Here is a 22,043-nt window from a genome sequence, read left to right on the forward strand (position 1 = left end):
TGATCTAGTCCAGAACTATTGGTCCAGTCCAGAACTCCTGATCCAGTCCAGAACTCTTCATCGAGTCCAGAACTCTTCATCCAGCCCAGAACTCTTGATCCAGTCCAGAACTCCTGGTCCAGTCCAGAACTATTGATCCAGTCCAGAACTCTTGATCCAGTCCAGATTTCCTGATCCAGTCCAGAACTCCTGATCCAGTCTGTCTGTCTGTGTAATATTGCACAGCTGTAGTGGTGGGGACTCCAAGATGCTTTAGAAAACAACAACAGAAAAGCATGAAGTCTGACTGAACCATCACTTGGTTCTGGAGGCAACAGCATTTGAATTGGCAGGCTGGTTTGGGTTGTCTTCCTGATTGGTGGTGGGGGAATCAGCAGATCTTTAACATCATGAACTGATCCGAGTTCCTCTCACAGTTGTCAGAACAGCAGCAGGTGTGTTGGAGATAAGAGGTCATCAGAAGCTATAAAGCTGAAAGTTCAGCAGAGCCACGACACACAGAAGGTTCTGCAGCACACAGAAGGTTCTGCAGCACACAGAAGGTTCTGCAGCACACACAGAAGGTTCTGCAGCACACACGGAGGATGCTGCTGGTTCTGTTATGCTTTTGGCTGAACTCAGCTTATGCTGCGAAGGTCAGATCACACACACACACACACACACACACACACACACACACACACACACACACACACACACACACACACACACACACACACACACACACACACACACACACACACACACACACACACACACACACACACACACACTTTTGATTTTATGTAAAGAATCAATGGAACAAAACCTGCATCGGAGTCTGTTGAGTTAGTTTTACTTGATTTAAATAATTAAAAGCAGTTACAGCGAGAGGCGGTGTTGTCCAGGGATAAACAACATGGCTGCCTGTAAATACGTGTGGGTTTGTTGTAAAACCAGACTCTAACTCCCCTGCATTTCAGGAGCAGAGCCCTAATTAAAGGTTGCACGCTTTCCCCGTGCTTACATGGAAGAAGAAAACATAAGAAAAGTTTGTTTTTATACCACCTCTCAAGATAAAAATCACTTACAAGCACAAAAATCAACACGATGGAGACAGAAACACACAGAAATGATAGAAACACCAGCATGAAAAGAGACTAATGGGAATTCACTGAGGAGATCACCAACGTATGATGGTGCTTGTTCATGTAAGGTCCTAAAAGGGAGTTTTCCTCTCCACAGTCACCACATGCTTGCTTAGAATGAGGATTGCTGTAAAGACTCTGACACTAGTCAGTGACTCGATGCAACCTGCTGGGTTCCTTATGGAGGAAACTTGTTACTGATTGGCTGAATGACCTGACCTGTATTGGAATGTTTACTGTGTGAAGGTCCTTGAGATGACTCTGGTCATGATTTGGTGCTTTAAAAAAAACTTGAATTGACTGGAATTAAAAACCAGAACCAGGATCTTGAAAAGGACTCGTTAACTAGCAGCTGGCTGTCCATCCTCTTCTTCCTCACCAGCTTCTGTCATTTCTGTATTTTTCAGGCTCCCTTGTTTTCATTTTAATCTTATATTTAAATGATTTGGAAAAGGGTAGAATGCCTTCTCCTGGTCAGGGATGAGGTCCTGCCCCAAGTGGAGGAGTTTAAGTATCTCGGGGTCTTGTTCACGAGTGAGGGAAAACTGGAGCGTGAGACCGATAGGCGGATTGGTGCTGCATCTGCAGTGATGCGGGCGTTGTACCGGTCTGTCGTGGTGAAGAGAGAGCTGAGTCAGAAGGTGAAGCTCTCGATTTACCGGTCGATCTACGTTCCTACCCTCACCTATGGTCACGAGCTTTGGGTAGTGACCGAAAGAACGAGATCACGGATACAAGCGGCCGAAATGAGTTTTCTCTGCAGAGTGGCTGGGCTCTCCCTTAGAGATAGGGTGAGAAGCTCAGTCATCCGGGAGGGGCTCGGAGTAGACCCGCTGCTCCTCCACATCGAGAGGAGCCAGTTGAGGTGGCTCTGGCATCTGGTCAGGATGCCTCCCTGGTGAGGTTTTCCGGGCACGTCCAACAGGGAGGAGACCTAAAGGGCAGCAGTAGCTCAAGAGGTTGAGAGGGTTGTCCCGTAATCGGAGGGTTGCAGGTTTGATCCTGGCTCCCACCCGAGAATTCTGCTAATGTGTCCTTGGGCAAGACACTTAACCCATCTTGCCTGCTGCTGGTGGTGGTCGGAGGGAGCGGTGGCGCCAGTGTTCAGCAGCCTCACCTCTGTCAGTGCGACCCAGGGCAGCTGTGGCTACATCGTAGCTCATCACCCGTGTGTGATTGGATGAATGACACACTGTAGTGTAAAGCGCTTTGGAGTCCTCTGACTCTAAAAGGCGCTACACAAGTGCGGGTCATTTATCGTTGAACCCCACTGAGGACTAAGACAAGATGAATGAATGAACTTTACGTGTGTGTGTGTGTGTGTGTGTGTGTGTGTGTGTGTGTGTGTGTGTGTGTGTGTGTGTGTGTAGTTGGGTGTGGTCCAGACAGAGGGTGGTCTGGTTGAGGGGAGGAGCTTCAGTACAGGTCTTTTCAGGACGGTGGAAGTCTTTAAAGGTGTCCCCTTCGCCGACGTTCCTGGAATGTGGGAAAAACCAAAACCTCATCGTGGATGGGACGGTAAGCGTCTACGCCTCTGCTCTTAGCTCATTTCTTTTTCTTTATTGAACACGTAAATCAATAGACAAATTAAAGTATTCAAAAAGAAACCCATACATATGTATATGCAGATATACGTATGTATGTATGTATATATGTAGAACATGTTCAATGGGAAGGGAAAGAAGCTCTGGCAGCTTATATAATCCCCCCCAAATCAAATTTCAAGAAAGATAAAACAAAACAAAAAATATTTTCTCTACACTGAGTGTCATAGCCATTTTCTTATAATATGTTTTATCCTCAATCACACAAACAAAATTTACATTTTTTTAATGTGTCCCCCCCCCCCCCATTACATTCACTTGAGTTATTTCAACATCACGCCAATCAACGCTGCATCAGCACAACTAATGAATTCAGCTTCCACTCCCATACAAAACTGTTGTGTTTACAATGTCATCATCATTCCTAGAGACTTCACACACATCATGTTAAATCCAACAATCACACACCAGCTTCCTGACTCTTATACTGTAACAAAACCAGTTCTTTATGTTTGATTTTAGCTGATTTTATCTTGAGCTGTAGCCCAAGTCGATTCCGAGGTTTGACTCCACACACTAGGGGTTGTATGAACTAGTCGACTAGTCGACTTCACGGCTCTGTAGTGACTTTTTATGCCTGTCATCGACTAGTCGCTGTCACGTGATAATGACTGACAAGATGCAGTCCTCCAGCAGGTGATGAGCCCCTGCGTCGGGAGGCGGAGGCGACGCGCTGTGCCAGAGCGTCGGTACTGACACCGGCGGTAAAACGGACATTTAACCAAACTGTGACCTTTTCCCTCTTGCAATTTAACCTTCCCCTCACCCCCATCCGAATCTTAACCAGTTTGCGCATGCAAAGCTCTGATCACTGACGCGCTCCATCTGCGTCCTGAGCACCGCCAAATCAGGTGTCACCACCTCAAAAACAAATTAAACACGCGATCGTTCATGTCGGCTCATTTCCTTTCATGTTCTCTGTCTGTTATTTGTGCCTGATGCGTTTCGCTGCTGCGGAGCGAGGCTCTTCACCTGTTTTGTTCTCTGGTGACGCACCCCCAAATTCCACTATCTCCTCTCCGCTCCAGCACGAACTCCGCAGCAAAAACGGTCCCGTTGTAGTTGGCCGGCGAGCAGCGGCACTCCGCTGTTTTTGCGGTCGGTAGATCTTTTAGAACTGCAGTTCAAAGGTAACTCATGAGGTGAATATATATGAACCCAGGTAGCAGTTTCTCTTTAGGACTGAGAGGAGATGCAGGAAGATAATAAACAGGCAGGACAGAAAAATAGTCAAATAAAAACAAGTTAGTTTTTGTACCTGCTGGTTGCAACAAACAGACACCACTGAAGGTAATCAGAAGTGAGGAACAGAAAATGAAATAATTATTTTAATGTTTAGAGCAGCAGGAACTCCGAGAGGCTGCAGGCGCATCAGTGAGTTTGCGGCCGCTGCACAGGGGGAGGGGGGAGGGGGCTGAAGCAGGGGGAGGGGGGAGAGGGCTGAAGCAGAAACTACCGTTGTTAAAAGAAATGTGTTTAACTTTGAAAATGTGGGCGCAATTTTAATTGTCAAAAACTCCAGCGAACCCACCGACACCCCCCCCCACCACCACCCACCCCCCGCCGCTTCAGGTGTATGACGTCATCAACGACTAGTCTAAGTCGACTCGATTTTCATTACTTGACTGTCGACTTTAAAAAAAAATTAAGTCATGCAACCCCTACCACACACGGACTTTTCCTTGTAGTTCTTACGGCCTGAGTTTTAAAGTTACCCCCCCTTCCCTCTGAAAAGAGCTTCTGAGTATTTACAGGAAGTTTACCTTTACTTGCTTTGTATGACAGTTGTGCAGTGTAAAAGTCATCCAAGTCAAAGAATTTTAAGAGTCTTGAAAGCAGAAATAAGTTGATTGTGTGATCATAAAATCCTGCTTTATGAATAATTCTTACTGCATGTTTCTGGAGTACGAAGAGGGGATTTAATGAACTTTTACAGTTATTGCCCCAAACCTCTAGCCTGGCAAGCCAGACTAAATAAATGTATTATTTAGTCTGGCCATGCTCCATTGACGGCTCTCGGTTGTGAGGCGGGTTCTACCGTTGTCTTTCAAATGATCTCCGCATTCCACTGGACAAAGAATGTGACATACTCTTGTTTCACTCTGTTGCATCATCCCACCCACCAGGCATACAGAGTGCCCTGATTGGCCCACAAAGCGGATAAAGCTCTGTGATTTGTTCACTAAGCAGATAGAGCACTATGATTGGTCCACCATTATGGACCAATCACAGCTCTTTTTGTGTTTGAAACACCTCTAGAGAGCTGTGACTGGCTAGCCAGAGTCCTGGTAGGAGCTGCTGAGGTTCCAATGGAGCATGTCTAGACCAAACTTTGCACAGCAAGAATTTGGTCTAGTTCACTAGGCTAGTAAACCTCTACACAGTGCGTTAAGTAAGGCAACACCAGTGAGCAATACAACGTATACAAGGCTCTGTATTGTAAAAGGTATTTGGCTCTGTTGACGATTGAAACACTGTTTGAAATCTTAATCTGTATGTGTCGGACGTGTGGTTTCCAGCTTTTCAGAATTTAATTTCCGACACTGCATCTATTGCTATACCCTCTATATTTATTCCTCAAATGGAATTCCCTTTATAATTTCCAAAGTACCGTATTTTCCGGAGCGTAAGCCGCTACTTTTTCCCCACACTTTGAAGTCAAAAGTGGAAATCGAAGACGGTGCTCATTTTAATTTAGCACATGCAAGCAGCCGGTGTCGGTACAGGATCTGCTCTGGTGCACGACCTGCTCGGGGTCCTTCGACTGCCGATGACGTCGGAGTAGTTGATTGGCTGAACGTGAAGCTTACGGAAGTGACGTCATCACGTTATAATTTTGATGGGTCAGAACAAATTTGCGGTCGTAGTCTTAGCGGTTGTAGTCCTGTAGTCCAAAAATCAACACTTTTTGGAGAAAATATGTTTGAATTTCTAAAGGAAATGTAAAATATAAGCAAATGATAAACGGTGACCCTCAAACGCTCTTGATGTTGATGAAATGGGGCAAAATAAAATATAAGAACTTCATTGAAAGACACCAAGCAACATTTTGAGTCAAAGAGTGTATTTAGATAACAACTAAGGAAATATACAGACGAGCTCCACATTAATACAAACAGATGTGGCTTCACATATAAGAACTGTTCTACGGTTTGTCAGTCGATGTTGGTTTTATGCAGTTTCATATTCTTTACAAAACACAGATAATATGGTGTTTTATTAACAAATTACAATCATAAAGAAAACATTTAGGTGTTAACAAACAAGAATTTATTAACAAAACCGCTGATGTCTTTCCAAAACGTGTGTGTGAAAGCCGAGAAGATTCGCAGTAATGCGACGTCATCGGCAGTCGAAGGACCCCGAGCCGATCCTGCACCGACACCGGCACGACGAAACATTTTTTTCACATCCATACCCCCTCATCATGGCAACTACACGTATGAGTTCATATGATGCCGCATTTAAGTTGAAGGCCATCGATCTGGCAGTAAAGGAGGGAAACAGTGCTGCCGCACGTAAGCTTGGCATGAATGAATCCATGGTTCGGCGCTGGAGACGGCAGCGGGAAGAACTCGTTCAAGCCAGCTTCACCCGGGGATGACGACAGCAACACGGACAGCGACGCCGACATCGCCACAGAAAAGGTATGTGACGAAGCTCTTCTGAGGCTGCTCAACTCCTACACTGAAGAAGAGGACTTTAATGGCTTTAGTGCGCAAGAGGAAGATAAGCGCGAATGACCTCTTCTGGTTGGCAAGTGTGTTTTATTTACTAACCAGGCATGTTTTGTGTGCAGTTGTTATTTTCTAACCATCCGGGGCTTATTCATGCTGTGTCAGCGATGTTCTTGTCTTCTAAACATGCAAATGACCGGTAATAACGTGTCAGTGCTGTTTTTATGTTATAACCATCCAGAAGTATGAATGCTATCAGTGCTGTTCTCTTTTCTAGACTTGCAGGCGCGTTCACCCGTGTTTAAAATTTGTTTTGTGTCAGGGTGCGCTGGTGAGTGGAGCGGAGGTGAGGATCCAAATGCAGGGGAGAAAGCAGGCAGGCAGACAAACTGGACAACTGAAAGGGTTTTAATGATTCACGCACGCAGGACATGGAAACAATGAAGCAACAAGAGACAAAGGACTGGAGGGGTTTAAATACAGGAGGGCTGGGAGCTTGGGTGATTGGGGAACAAGAGGCAGGTGGGAGCAATCAACAGGAATACAGGCTGAACCAAATGGAGAGACAGGACAGGGTGTGACAGTACCCCCCCCTCAAAGGGCGGCTTCCAGAAGCCCACAGGAACACAGAACAGGGCCGGAGGAGGGGGACCCGGATGGAGGGCCGAGAGGGACAGAGGGCCCGATGATCAGGAGGCAGGGACCAGCAGAGTCCGGGGGCCTGCACCCAGGGCAGAGGAGGCAACGACGACGACGGGCCTTGGGGCCTGCGCCTGGGGCAGAGGAGGAGGCGACAACGGGCTCTTGGGGCCTGCGCCTGGGGCAGAGGAGGAGGCGACGACGGGCTCTTGGGGGCCTGCGCCTGGGGCAGAGGAGGAGGCGACGACGGGCTCTTGGGGGCCTGCGCCTGGGGTAGAGGAGGAGGCGACGACGGGCTCCTAGGGGCCGGCGTCTGGGGCAGAGGAGGAGGCGACGACGGGCTCTTGGGGGCCTGCGCCTGGGGCAGATGAGGAGGCGACGACGGGCTCCTGGGGGCCGGCGTCTGGGGCAGAGGAGGAGGCGACGACGGGCTCCTGGGGGCCGGCGTCTATGGCAGAGGAGCTCTGTAGACTGGGCCGGGGACATAGTCTCTGCAGGCTGGGCCAGGGACATAGTCTCTGCAGGCTGGGCCGGGGACAAAGCCCCTTGGACGGGCTGGACCGGAGACTCGTAGAAGAGCTGGACGGGATACGGTATGACCTCCAGAACCACCGTTGGCACTGGATACGGTGGAGACGTCGGACTAGAGGGAGCTCCGACCTCTGGACAGGAGAGAGCGCCGACCTCTGGACAGGAGAGAGCGTCGACCTCTGGACAGGAGAGAGCGTCGACCTCTGGACTGGAGAGAGCGTCGACCTCTGGACTGGAGAGAGCGTCGACCTCTGGACTGGAGAGAGCGTCGACCTCTGGACTGGAGAGAGCATCCTCAGACGAGCCGACTTCTGACGAGCCGGCGACTTCAGAGGCGATGTCATCGGACGAGCCGGCGACTTCAGAGGCGATGTCATCGGACGAGCCGACCTCGGAGGCGACGTCGTCAGGCGAGCAGACTTCGGAGGTGACGCCGTCAGGCGAGCAGACTTCGGAGGCGACGCCGTCAGGCGAGCAGACTTGGGAGGCGACGTCGTCAGGCGAGCAGACTTGGGAGGCGACGTCGTCAGGCGAGCAGACTTGGGAGGCGGCGACGTCGTCAGACGAGCCGACGTCATCAGAGGAGGCGGCGACGTCGTCAGACGAGCCGACGTCATCAGAGGAGGCGGCGACGTCGTCAAGGGCGTCGACTTCTGGACAGGAACGGGCGTCGACTTCTGGACAGGAACGGGCGTCGACTTCTGGACCGGAACGGGCGTCGACTTCTGGACAGGAACGGGCGTCGACTTTTGAACAGGAACGGGCGTCGACTTCTGGACAGGAACGGGCGTCAACTTCTGGACAGGAACGGGCGTCGACCTCAGGACAGGAACAGGCGTCGACTTCAGGACAGGAACGGGCGTCGACCTCAGGACAGGAACGGGCGTCGACCTCAGGACAGGAACGGGCGTCGACTTCCATCGACTTCAGAGGCGATGTCATCGGACGAGCCGGCGACTTCAGAGGCGATGTCATCGGACGAGCCGGCGACTTCAGAGGCGATGTCATCGGACGAGCCGACCTCGGAGGCGACGTCGTCAGGCGAGCAGACTTCGGAGGCGACGCCGTCAGGCGAGCAGACTTCGGAGGCGACGTCGTCAGGCGAGCAGACTTCGGAGGCGACGCCGTCAGGCGAGCAGACTTCGGAGGCGACGTCGTCAGGCGAACAGACTTGGGAGGCGACGTCGTTAGGCGAGCAGACTTGGGAGGCGGCGACGTCGTCAGACGAGCAGACTTGGGAGGCGGCGACGTCGTCAGACGAGCCGACGTCATCAGAGGAGGCGGCGACGTCGTCAGACGAGCCGACGTCATCAGAGGAGGCGGCGACGTCGTCAAGGGCGTCGACTTCTGGACAGGAACGGGCGTCGACTTCTGGACAGGAACGGGCGTCGACTTCTGGACAGGAACGGGCGTCGACTTCTGGACAGGAACGGGCGTCGACTTTTGAACAGGAACGGGCGTCGACTTCTGGACAGGAACGGGCGTCGACTTTTGAACAGGAACGGGCGTCGACTTCTGGACAGGAACGGGGTCGACTTCTGGACAGGAACGGGCGTCGACCTCAGGACAGGAACGGGCGTCGACTTTTGAACAGGAACGGGCGTCGACTTCTGGACAGGAACGGGCGTCGACCTCAGGACAGGAACGGGCGTCGACTTCAGGACAGGAACGGGCGTCGACCTCAGGACAGGAACGGGCGTCGACTTCCATCGACTTCAGGTCCGGGGGCGTCGACTTCTGGTCCGTCGACTCCCGAACCGTCCACCCCTGGACCGTTGACCCCTGGACCGTCGACCTCTGGTCCGGAACCAGAACCATCTGCTTCGGGGTCAGAACCGTCTGCTTCTGGGCCGGAGCCGGAACCGTCTGCTTCGGGGCTCGAACCTTCTGCTTCTGGGCCGGAACCGGAACCGTCTGCTTCGGGGCCCGAACCTTCTGCTTCTGGGCTGGGCCCGCCTGCTTCCGGACCGGTATCATCAGCTTCTGGGCTGGAGGCAGAGCTGCTGCAGGAGGAGCTGCCTGGCCAGGCTGGACCAGATGCGGTGCGACCTCCGGGACCTCCGCTGGAACTGGATGCGGAGCGTCCACCGGGACCACTGCTGGAGCTGGCTGCGACAGAGCAGGTGGTGCTGAGAACTGTGAAAGCAGGGAGGACAGACCGTCCAGCTGACGCTCCTTAAGGCTGAGGGTCCAATGGAGCTGGGCCAGCTTAGCCCGGAGATCGGCGAGCTCCGCTGGGTGAACACCGGGCTCGCTCGTTTGGTCCTGAGATGAGGAGGATAGAGCGTCCAGGCGGGATTCCTGGAAGCTGATGAGCTGGCGGAACCGGCCAAACTCCGCCTGGAGACTGACGAGCTCAGTCAGCTGGGCTGCGGCCAACGCTCCTCCCTCAGCAGATGACGGAGGCGCCGATTGGGTCGGAGCCGGAACTGCTGGTCTGGCCGGGGGCTTGTCCAAACTGCTGCGCAGAGCAGGGGCAGCGGCGGGCACACAGCTCCATCCCGGTACACAGGACTGCGGGGCAGCCCGGCGTCTCTCCCCACGCCGTGGACCAACGCCGGGGGAGCACACAGCCAGACGGGTGCCCACGTAACTGGAGTGATCCGAACGCGTCTCTCGATCCGGTCTCTCATCAGGCGCTGGGAGGGTGGAGAGGAAGGCCGAGGGTGCACGCTGGCGCCGTCGTCCGCGGCGAGGCGGAGCTGGAGCTGGAGCTGGAGAAGCCGGGTGGTGGCTTGGAGCGAGCCACTGGAGCAGGTACTCCCTCGGGAGAATCTCCCCGCTGGGTCCTTCAACAGGTTGCTTCATTCTGTCAGGGTGCGCTGGTGAGTGGAGCGGAGGTGAGGATCCAAATGCAGGGGAGAAAGCAGGCAGGCAGACAAAGTGGACAACTGAAAGGGTTTTAATGATTCACGCACGCAGGACATGGAAACAATGAAGCAACAAGAGACAAAGGACTGGAGGGGTTTAAATACAGGAGGGCTGGGAGCTTGGGTGATTGGGGAACAAGAGGCAGGTGGGAGCAATCAACAGGAATACAGGCTGAACCAAATGGAGAGACAGGACAGGGTGTGACATTTTGTTGAATTAAAACAACAACGAAAAACCTCCGTGTAGCGTCTTTCTGTCTAATTATCTTATGTTATGGCCGTACATGCGCGGTGTGCCGGAGTCCTGCATGTGGCTGCTGCGCCGCGGCTTGTATTCGAGTGCGGCGTGTGTGTGTGTGTGTGTAGAAAACCTTTTTTTTTGTTGGTGCGGCTTATATTGAGGTGCGCTCTATAGTCCGGAAATTACGGTACACTACTTTTGTTTTATCTGAATTCAGGGATAATTTATTGACATCCATCCATGATTGTAGTTTTACTATTCCTTATTTATGTTGTATATTAAGTCATTATAATCATCACTAGAATAAAATATGTTTGTGTATCTTAAATAAAAATGGGAAAAGACGTTTATCCACAAAAGCGATTGTAACCGTGTCATTTCCAGGAATCCTAAAGGCCACCAAGTACCGAGATCGGTGCCTGCAGGTGACGCTGCTGCAGACGAAGACCCGGGGCAGTGCGGACTGTCTTTACCTGAACATCTTTGTTCCACATGGACTCTCAGGTTGGTACTGATGTCCTTCTAGCTGTTTAAATCAGAATCACAGAGACAGGCATTCCTAGAGGGACAAGTCAGCCATGTTGAGTAAAAGTTATAGATTATCTTTGTGTGACCCTTAATCCCATCTTCAGAGGAGTAGTTCAGGACCAATAGCCGGCTCACAGGCTGTTCATGGAGCTCAGAGTTACCATGGACATGTAAATATCTCTGAATCCTGTCTTCAGCTGTCCAGGAAGGTGACCTCCAGGTCTCGCCAGTTAGAGTTTGATTACAGCAGCATCTAGCAGCCGCTGAAGAACCCTGCACGTCCTTTCATCGTACTTCAAACCTCAGGTGTTCCTTTGTGTCTCCAGTGTCCTCCAACCTGCCGGTGATGGTGTACCTGTTCGGAGGAGCCTTTCTGTTGGGGGCATCCAACGATTTGGCGATTCTTGGAGACTCCCTTTACGATGGGAAGGAGATGGCTGATAGGGGTGATGTGATTGTTGTCACGGTAAACTACAGAGTCGGTACTCTTGGTTTCCTCAGCAGCGGAGACGCACGCCTCCCAGGTGAGACGGAAACTCAGCGTAAACAAAACACTTTGAACAAATTCGACTGTGTGCAGAAGGTGTGGGTTAAAACGGCTGGTGCCGCCCCACCCCAAGCAGCTTCTGATCCCTTCTGCCTTCCTCCACATGCAGCAGGAGCTCAGAGATGATGATTCACGCGTTTCCACCTGACAGCTGTGGTCTCAGGCAGAGTAGCACTTCATCCCAGCTGTTTCACCATTCCGGTGTCTGCTGGTGGTCCTGAAGGTTCTTAGCCCGTTCTCTCTTGGCTTGACATAAAAAAAAAAGTCATCTAGAAAAACTAACTTCTTAGCATCAACCAGACGAAAACCTGCCAGACCAGAGCAAACCGAACCGGATCAAACCAGACCAGAACCCAAAAAAGTGATCAGAATCTGCAACCAGCACCAGTCAGGCAGCCTGAGGTGTTCCAAGGAAATTATCATGTTGTAGGCCATCTGCTAATGTTCCCATCATGCCTCCGATGAGGTGTGCGCATCTTATCAGCTGCTCCTGCAGGTGGAACAGATCCCAGAAGAGGGTCAGGTGGTTCAGGTCCAACTCTGATAACACCTGATGTTTGACTTCAAGAGACTTCAAGGAAACTTTTGAATGTTTTAGCTCCCTGTGAGCTGATGATTTAGTAACACGGGGCTCTTTACTAAAACTTTACTCAAGACTTATCAAAAAGCAAAAAAAAAAAAAGTTCGTATGCAAACTAAATTTCTGACTAATCCTGGATCACATCCTACCTCTTACACATTCACATTCTGCCATTAATGCACAATACAAAGTACTTTATTAATATTATGCATTTATTAATAAGCTAGGTAAGGGGTGGGATTTCACAGTAACCATGGCAACTGAGAGGTCTTGAAATGAAAATCTTGATGGCACTGATGGAGGTGCAAGTGCAACAGAGAGTTTTGTGGTGGACGTATAAAGAAGTGGTCCGACTTGAAGGTGGAGGCAAAGAGGAAGATGGCAACAGTCGTTTTAATGGTGCGTCCAGGGCTGTAGCGTTATGGTGCTCGGGGATGGATGTGATGTTCCACATGTAAGGGAACTTTTCACTTAAGCCAAGGGGCTTTAAGTTAGCCTGGCAAGCCATCCTATAAATGTGGATTCATAGTCTAACCATGGCCCGTAGACCGAGCTTGGTCATGGGGCGGAATCTACGGTTGTCTTTCCAACTGTCCCCGCCTGCTATTGGATGAGGATCACCATGACATACCCACCGCTACAGATGTCAGTCAACGGGGCAGCCCACCAAACACAAAAGGGCAGCAGTAGCTCAGGAGGTTGAACGAGTTGCAGTAATCGGAAGGTTGCAGGTTTGATCCTGGCTCCGGACAGAGAATTCTGCTGTTGTGTCCTTGGGCTAGACACTTAACCCACCTTACCTGCTGGCGGTGGTCGGACGGCCTGATGGCGCATTTGCTTGGCAGCCTGACCCTAGTCGGTGAGTGCTAGGACAGCTGTGGCTACAATGTAGCTCATCAGTGTGTGGATGTGTGTGTGTGAATGATACACTGTAGTGTAAAGCGCTTTGGAGTCCTCTCACTCTACACAAGTGAGGGTCATTTATCGTTGATCATTATCATTCACTATCAAAGCAAATACATCCTTTTTTTAATAAAGGACTTACCCAACAAACATTGGTCCGACGGCGACTTGGTGTCCATGGTCAAAAATGGTCGCGGTAGGACGGCCCGAATTTGTAAAAAAATATAACAGAACATGTCTTAAAAATCAATTCAGATACATTTGTACATGCCTACAGTTATACGTTTAATTGTTATTTTGACAATTAGTTACGTGTAGTTCAACATAGCATCCCAGCAAACATTGGTCCGGCGGCGACGTGGTGTCCACGGTCAAAAATGGTCACGTTAGGACGGTCTAAAAAAAAAATCAAATTTAACACAACATTTCCTAAAAATCCACCCAGATTTGTAGTTACATGTATAATTGTTACGTGTAATTCACACCCAAAACAAGACGTTGGTTCAACTTTCATTTTGGAACTATTTTTCAACCATGACGGGACTGTTCAACGTTGATTAAACATCCGAATGTTTGCTGGGTATGTACCTTTTTCAACTCTTGATTCAAAGAAAGCCCAAGTCTAAATAGTTGATGCCAAAGCCGTTTCAAATGAGCCGACGCCATCTTAGTTGCGTCCAGTCCGTAGCATCACCACTAAAATGATAGAGCGCTGTGATTGGCCCACCAAAAGGATGGAGCGCTGTGATTGGCCCACCAAAAGGATGGAGCGCTGTGATTGGCCCATCAAAAGGATGGAGCGTTGTGATTGGCCCATCAAAAGGATGGAGCGCTGTGATTGGCCCATCAAAAGGATGGAGCGTTGTGATTGGCCCATCAAAAGGATGGAGCGCTGTGATTGGCCCATCAAAAGGATGGAGCGTTGTGATTGGCCCATCAAAAGGATGGAGCGCTGTGCTTGGCCTACCAAAAGGATGGAGCGCTGTGATTGGCCCACCAAAAGTATGGAGCGTTGTGATTGGCCCATCAAAAGGATGGAGCGTTGTGATTGGCCCATCAAAAGGATGGAGTGCTGTGATTGGCCCACCAAAAGGATGGAGCGCTGTGATTGGCCCACCAAAAGGATGGAGCGCTGTGATTGGCCCACCAAAAGGATGGAGCGTTGTGATTGGCCCATCAAAAGGATGGAGTGCTGTGATTGGCCCACCAAAAGTATGGAGCGCTGTGATTGGCCCATCAAAAGGATGGAGTGTTGTGATTGGCCCACCAAAAGGATGGAGCGTTGTGATTGGCCCACCAAAAGGATGGAGCGCTGTGATTGGCCCATCAAAAGGATGGAGTGCTGTGATTGGCCCACCAAAAGTATGGAGCGCTGTGATTGGCCCATCAAAAGTATGGAGCGCTGTGATTGGCCCATCAAAAGGATGGAGCGCTGTGATTGGCCCATCAAGAGGATGTAGCGCTGTGATTTGAAAGACACAAAACTGGTCTGGCCTGCTGAGGCTCCTATGGAGCGTGGCTAGACCGACATGCAGCAAAATCCTCTTGCTTCAGCCACTTCCTGTCTAGAGTTCTAGGTTAGCTTTAGGCAGGAAAGGTCATATTGTGTTCATCGTATCAAACAAATATCAGCATAGAAATTGACTTACACAATCTCAGACCCTGCTTTGTGGGTAAGGTCAGCTTTAAAAACGAGCAACCTGGTGAGATGATAAATTAGTGACCAGGTGAACTAATGTTCCTCACAGATAAATGAAGGCAACTGGACTTCTTTGGTTTCTTGAAGATGTTTCACCTCTCATCCAAGGAGCTTTGTCAAGAATTGTCAGGAATTGGAGTTCCGTGTCAACTCTTGACGAAGCTCCTTGGATGACCATGACCTGGATGACTGAGAACCTTCTCCAGCATGTTCCTCACAGGTAACTACGGTCTGTGGGACCAGCATGCTGCCATCTCATGGGTCCGCAGGAACATCAGAAAGTTCGGAGGAAACCCAGACAACATCACAATTTTTGGCCAATCAGCTGGAGCTGCCAGCGTCAGCTTCCAGGTCAGAGGTCCCGACTCAGTTGCCTGCTGCAGACCGAGTGGTTTCCAGGTGGACTCACAGTTTGTTCCTGTCTTTGCCAGATGCTTTCCCCCTACAGCAAAGGTCTGTTCCGCAGAGCCATCACTCAGGGGGGTGTGGCGCTCAGTCCCTGGGCCCTGCAGACCAATCCCATGGCTCTCACCAAGAAGGTCCTTCATCCATCACATAACCTCCAGAAGCATCTGTCTTCCAACATCTCTAATCAGAACCCAAAAATATTTACAATCATTCACTCACCAGACACTCTTCCAGCGGCAAGAACTGAAGTAGTTCTGAAGGCGTTCTGGTCACGTTTTCTTCTAAAGAAACAAGCCTGATGATGCAAACACCAGAGTCTCAATTTTACCACGATTATTATGATCTCAGATTAACCATCAGCAGGAGATTCAACTGATCCCAGTTCAAACTCCGGTTCCTTCAGATAGCTCGGAAGGTTGGATGTTGGAGATCTGACGAAGATGAGATGTTGTCTTGCCTGAAGGTGAGCGACCCAGTTGGACTGACCATGGCGGGAAAAATTGACATCATGCTTCTTTTGGGAAAAGGTCAGCACGCGCACGCGCACACGCACGTTACTAAAGCATAACAGGAACCTAAAGAACAGCAGCTCATGTGTTCTACCTGTCCGGCCCCAACCAGGTGTAGTCATGGACCTGTTGGAACTTGCTCCAGTGGTCGATGGGGACTTCCTCCCCGATGAGCCCATGAAGCTGTTTCCGAACGCAGCCCAGTTCGACTACCTGGCTGGCGTCAACAGCATGGACGGACACATTTTTGCTGGAGTCGATGTTCCATCCATCAACAGCGAAAAGGCCAACACCACAGAGTGAGTGTAGGAGCCAGAACCAGTGAAACCAATACAGTATGTGGACAATTTGGAGTCCCACAGGGATTGGTTCTGGGTCCACTGGGACCAAGAGCTTAATGTCAACCTGGCAAGCTAACATGTAAATATAGTCTGGCCCTCGACCCATAGACAGAGCTCATTCGTATGGGCGGATTTATGGTTGTCTTCTCTGCATGCAGTTGGACAGTGCTACAACCAATCAGAGCAACAGAACCATTCATAGACATAAATCAAAGGGGCAGTCTGACGTATACATAGTAGAAGTACCTCTATCTGCTCATGTCTGAAAGAAAAGCCCAAGTCCAAATATTCCAAAGTTGATGCCAAAGCCGTTTGAAACGAGTGCTGTTCCTTAGCTGCTGCTAATCATCGTTGATGATTTGCTCCATCGCGGCTCTGCCGTCATCGTATGAAAACAAAAAATCTCTGCTTTAGTGGTTCTAAATCCTAGTTGCTGCTTCTGCATCAGCTCCACAAGGGAGAGATTCACACGCACGGACAGAGACGTTTTGCTCTGGGACTTCTCCTGGGAGTGTTGCAAAGAAATACCCAACCAGGACAGCAGAGGGCGTAGCGCTGTTCTGGGGGTATCCTGTCATGTATCCGGTCCAAGACAGTGTGTTTATATTGTGGTTTTTGCATTTCAGAGACTTTTTAACAGGAACAAATGCGTCTTTCGTTCTCCTCCACCTCTTGAAGCGCTCACCACCTCTAAACCCATGTTTCCCGTCACTTCTATCCAGGAATAAAACGCTTGCTGCAGATCTTTTTGCTTCTCCATTCACGGGTGGATAAACGTTCATGTTGTCAGAGTTTTTCGGTGAGAAATTCTTCAAGCTGGTCCATGTCTGCTGCTAGATATCTTCGGCTCTCTTCATGTATTTGAGGACGCAATGGCGGTGCAGTTGACGAGAGCGTCGTCCTGACCAATCACATCGTTCAATGGATGTTTAGAGAAGCGGGCTTGACTCCGTCCGTCCTTGCGAGCCTGCTGGAGAGGCCTCGCAAGAGCAGATAAATGCGATGGGTGTCCCCGCATCGACGCAGAAGCATAACTAGGGTTAAGCACTCCGCTGTGATTGGCCCCGGCCTAAACTCAGCCCAGCCAATAGTAAACCTGCTGAGGCTGCAAACGGACATGGCCAGGCCAACCTGCAGGTCCAGACATTTAGCTTCTGCTATGGTTTTTCTAAATTTTTAGAGTAGCGTAGGTTCCTTCTATGTTAAAGGGACTTTACGGAGTTTTGAATTTTTATGCTCGAGATTGCCCCCTCAGGCCAAAAGCGTAACGGCAGCTTCAATAGTAGGCTCGTGCACAAGGCGCGCATGCTGTACGTGCACACTCCTTAACGAAAATAACAGCTGAGACAGTCCCGTGTGTGTGTGTGTGTGTGTGTGTGTGTGTGGTCCGGAGGACAGAGGACAGGAGAACACGCAGCTAATTAATTAAATAATGTGGTTCTGTAGCTTTCTCTTCAGCACAGCCGACAAAGGTTTATGATGGGTCAGTCCTCCTGCATGCTCAGATCATTCCCTTCCCTTGCTTGAAAAATTGTTCCAAAATGAAAGTTGAACCCACAACTTTTTTATCTGTGAATTCAATGCCGTTCGGCGAGTCTCAAATAAAAATTTGGGCCTCTTACTGTAAAAAAAATACCATTAATGTAAAAAAGAAACTCTAAATAAACTATGTTCACATCCAGAATCAAACCCAGGTCTTCTACACGAGAGTCAGACATCTTACTAGGTGAGCTAAAGCGCCAGTGACGTCCTTTGTATCTGTAACATTTATATTCTTGATGACAGCTGAAACAACGTTCAAAGAACGGTTCGGAGTGAAAATGACTATTTTGTTGCTAATTAGCAGGAAATATCTAGAAGAAAGTTCTACAGAAAGTAGCTAAGGGTCCTCAGAAATGTAGCTAGCTTTGTCACTAGGCGTTAGGAACAGCGACAAAGTGGCACTGCCTCTCTCTCTGCTGCTAAAGCTACGGATAGCAAATGCTACGGGCGATGCCTGAGCGTGAACGCGCATGAAGCAGCCTGCTCGACCCGAGCATCTCTCTTTTTCTGTGATTTTACAGAAAAACAGGCAATCACAGTAAAAATGCCAGGGCTCATTCTACAGGACCAGGGCATTGCAGGAGAATGTATGAAGAAGACATTTATTATTTCTATTCATGTTTTGGCTGTCACACTTCCATAATGTCCCTAAAATGAGATGTGACCATAAATCAGAAGGTTTTTAATGATTCGTTTCCACGTCTCCGTCCTTCCCCTGCTGCTTCCTTCTCAGGGAGCAGGTCAAAGGTCTTCTGGGTGGTTTGACTAAAGAGAAAGGGAATGCGGCCGTGGCCTCAGCCTTCGGTGTTTACTCCGTCCACTGGGGTTCGGTTCCACAACCAGACGTGGTGAAGAAGACTGTGGCAGACATTGAGACAGACTTCCTTTTCTTGGTCCCGACCCAGATCGCCCTGCAGCTCCACGCCAACAACACCAAGTGAGTAGTCCTAAGACAGGTTTCATTCCATTTCTGCATCCATGAAGGTGTCATGCTGAGAGTAGGAGGAGGTTAGGACCCAAGATGCAGAACACCAGAATGACTCGAGGCAGGAGTGGTTGAAAAAAGTAAAATCCTTTTACGAAGGCAGCAGCACAAAAACACCGAGAGGTGCAGGATGCCAATTCTGAAAACTGAAACTCAGGAAGCCAAAAAAAAAAACAAAGCTCAATTATGAGCACAACACTAGTGGCGACGGCGGCACAGGAGTTAAGTGCTCGCCCCGTAATCGGAAGGTTGCAGGTTCGAGCCCCACTCGGTCTGTCGCTGTCGTTGTGTCCTTGGGCAAGACACTTAACCCACGTTGCCTGCTGGTGGTGGTCGGAGGGACCGGTGGCGCCAGTGCTCGGCAGCCTCGCCTCTGTCAGTGCGCCCCAGGGCAGCTGTGGCTACATCGTAGCTCATCCTCACCAGTGTGTGAATGGGTGTGTGAATGACTGATTGTGTTGTAAAGCGCCTTGGGGGGTTCCAGGACTCTAGAAGGCGCTATATCAAATACAGATCATTTACCATTTTACCATTTACTAATGAATCACGAGGGAACAAAACAACGCTGACACACGACAATGGACCGACAAACACCGAGAGACAAGGCAGGGTTTTATACACTGAGGGAAACAGGTAGCAGGTGTGTGGGGAGTGTAAGCTGAAGGGATCAGGAGAGACTAATTAACTAAATGGGGAAAGAACACATTGTGTTAAAGGAAGAAACTGACTGGATAATCTAACTATACAGAGAACTAAAGATAAGAGAACTAATAAACCTGAAACTATACACAAGAACACTAAATCTATGGGGATACTAAAATAATTGGGATGGGATAACTAAGTATAAAGTGACTAGGGGGGAAACATGAGGGAAACCAGGGGGGAGCTGGGGACTACAAGGACACAGAACATGACAGAAGGTATTCAGAGCAGGGTTCCAGTTTTCATCATTCAGAACTTTTTAGCGAATTAAAACGGTAAACGGCCTGTATTTTTATGGCACCTTCTTAGGGTTCCACAGCTCCCCAAGGCGCTTCACAACACAGTCAGTCATTCACCCATTCACACGCTGGTGGGGATGAGCTATGATGTAGCCACGGCTGCCCTGAGTCGCTCTGACAGAGGCGTGGCTGCCGAGCACTCCGACCACCACCAGCAGGCGAGGCGGTTTAAGTGTTTTGCCCAAGGACACACCAATATTCTCTGGTCGGAGCCGTAATCGAACCTGCAACCTTCTGATTACTGGACAACCTGCTCTACCTCCTGAGCTCCTGCTGTCCCTTAATTAAGATTAATTTGTTTATGTATGCTGTTCGTGATTATGTAGGTGAGAGTCAGCTTGTTTATGGACGCTGCTGGATTCAGGTTGGGTTTTGGACTCTGACGTTGTCTAATGGTTTTGTCCCTAAGTGCCTGCCGTACCTACTCCTATCTGTTTAACATGAAGACCCGGATACCTGGGTTCCCTCGCTGGGTGGAGGCGGAGCATGCTGAGGAGCTGCAGTACCTGTTTGGTAAACCTCTCTCCACCCCGCTGGTCTACTTCCCCAGACACAGAGACTTGTCCCGTTACATGATCGCATACTGGACCAACTTCGCCAAGACCGGGTAAACAACAACACATCAGCGGGTCGAACTCTGTTAGACACTGAGTGGTTTTACTGGTTTCAAGACCTGGATCCCATTTGGTTCACTAGTCTGACTCGACTTCACAGGTTTAGGTTAAAATAGTCTCTTACCAGAAAACCTTATGGATCAACCATTTTGCTGTTACTTAACTTAACTTAACTTAACTTGACTTAACCTGACTTAACTTAACTTGACTTTACTTAACTTGACTTAACCTGACTTGACTTAACTTAACCTGACTTAACTTAACTTAACTTAACTTAACTTGACTTAACCTGACTTGACTTAACTTAACCTGACTTAACTTAACTTAACTTAACTTGACTTAACCTGACTTGACTTAACTTAACCTGACTTAACTTAACTTGACTTAACCTGACTTAACTTGACTTGACTTAACTTAACCTGACTTAAGTTAAGTTAACTTAACTTAACTTAACTTGACTAAATGTCCTTTAATTTGAATCAGATGAGATGCTCCCGAGGAGCTCTGGTCCAAAACTGGTCTGATTAGTGGGAAACTTCTTCTCTCTCCAGTGATCCCAGCAAAGGGGACAGCAAGGTCCCGGTTCCCTGGCCCCCCTTCACCAGAAACCACCAACCGTACCTGATAATCAACCACCGGATGAACAAGTACTCAGTCAGGTACGACTGCTGAACCAGATCTTCCTCAGCTCTTCTTTCACACAGAAACCGATTTCTCATTTCATTTAGTAGGAAAGCATCCTCGGCTGCTGTCAGAGCTCTTGCACAGGTTTTCATCCAGCAGGCCCTTAGACAGGCAGCCAAAATCACCAGTGAGTCCTCTCACATACTTCACCCCACATTTCAATAGCTCCTCTCTGGCCGGCTCCCCTCTGGCTGGCCCCCCTCTGGCCAGCTGCCCTCTGGCCGGCTCCCCTCTGGCTGGCTCCCCTCTGGCTGGCTCCCCTCTGGCCGGCTCCCCTCTGGCTGGCTCCCCTCTGGCCAGCTCCCCTCTGGCCGGCTTCCCTCTTGCCGGCTCCCCTCTGGCTGGCTCCCCTCTGGCCGGCTCCCCTCTGACCAGTGCCTCCGCTGCGTTTCTTTGAGCCGCTGTTGTTTCCAAAGCCATCCTGCTTTTTAAGACCAAGTTCCACACCATAAACTTAAACTACTCTACATTCTTTAGTATCTTTTTTATACAGCCAAACCTTTATTCACATATAGTTACTTATTCAGTCACTTCAGTTTTAAAAACGGTGTATATACTGTATATTTAGTGTTTTCCTCTTATTTTACTTTTATTTTATGCTGCTCTGTTGTTGTTATTTTAATTGCCCCTAGGGATAAAAAGTCTTTCTGGTTCTGATTCTGCTGTGCTTCGTCTCCTCAGCTATGACCTGAGATCCTATTATGTGGACTACTGGACCAGAACCTACAGCCAGATGTCTGCAGCCCATACCTCAGAGGAACCGCAGAAACTAACTCCTGGAGGCATGGAGGATGGAAACGAGTCCCTTGATTAGTAAAAAGTGAAGTTTTCCTTCATTTCAGCATGAAACTTGAAATAAAACTTTGGTTTTTTGATAAAGGAGAGATTTTTCTGTGTCTGTGGTTCTTGTAGAACCTGAGCCTGATAGTTCCACACTGTCCTAAAAGGAAATGACATCAAATCTTGGAAGAAAAAAATTAAATAACATCAATGCAAAAATGGCCTCTATTTAT

General features: G+C 49.4%; 1 protein-coding gene across 1 annotated transcript; it reads left to right on the top strand.

The window, feature by feature from the left end:
* Window positions 1-458: 458 nt before the first annotated feature.
* Window positions 459-21,914, top strand: LOC107386168 (bile salt-activated lipase). Its single transcript, XM_054730336.2, has 12 exons — window positions 459-635; window positions 2,498-2,645; window positions 11,074-11,193; window positions 11,544-11,741; window positions 15,167-15,297; window positions 15,378-15,485; window positions 15,758-15,881; window positions 15,976-16,162; window positions 18,480-18,683; window positions 20,142-20,339; window positions 20,898-21,005; window positions 21,712-21,914. The coding sequence occupies exons 1-12, from the start codon at window positions 585-587 to the stop codon at window positions 21,842-21,844; spliced, it is 1,710 nt and encodes a 569-aa protein (XP_054586311.2). The 5' UTR covers window positions 459-584; the 3' UTR covers window positions 21,845-21,914.
* The last annotated feature ends 129 nt before the right edge of the window (window positions 21,915-22,043 follow it).

The sequence above is a fragment of the Nothobranchius furzeri genome, chromosome 10, assembly GCF_043380555.1.
Source record: "Nothobranchius furzeri strain GRZ-AD chromosome 10, NfurGRZ-RIMD1, whole genome shotgun sequence".
Taxonomy (NCBI): domain Eukaryota; kingdom Metazoa; phylum Chordata; class Actinopteri; order Cyprinodontiformes; family Nothobranchiidae; genus Nothobranchius; species Nothobranchius furzeri.

Coding starts and splice junctions, on each gene's coding strand:
- LOC107386168 (XM_054730336.2), top strand. CDS start 585: ATGCTGCTGGTTCTGTTATGCTTTTGGCTGAACTCAGCTTATGCTGCG. Junction 15,882..15,975: donor CATGCTTCTTTTGGGAAAAG/GTCAGCACGCGC, acceptor GGCCCCAACCAG/GTGTAGTCATGGACCTGTTG. Junction 16,163..18,479: donor GAAAAGGCCAACACCACAGA/GTGAGTGTAGGA, acceptor CTTCCTTCTCAG/GGAGCAGGTCAAAGGTCTTC.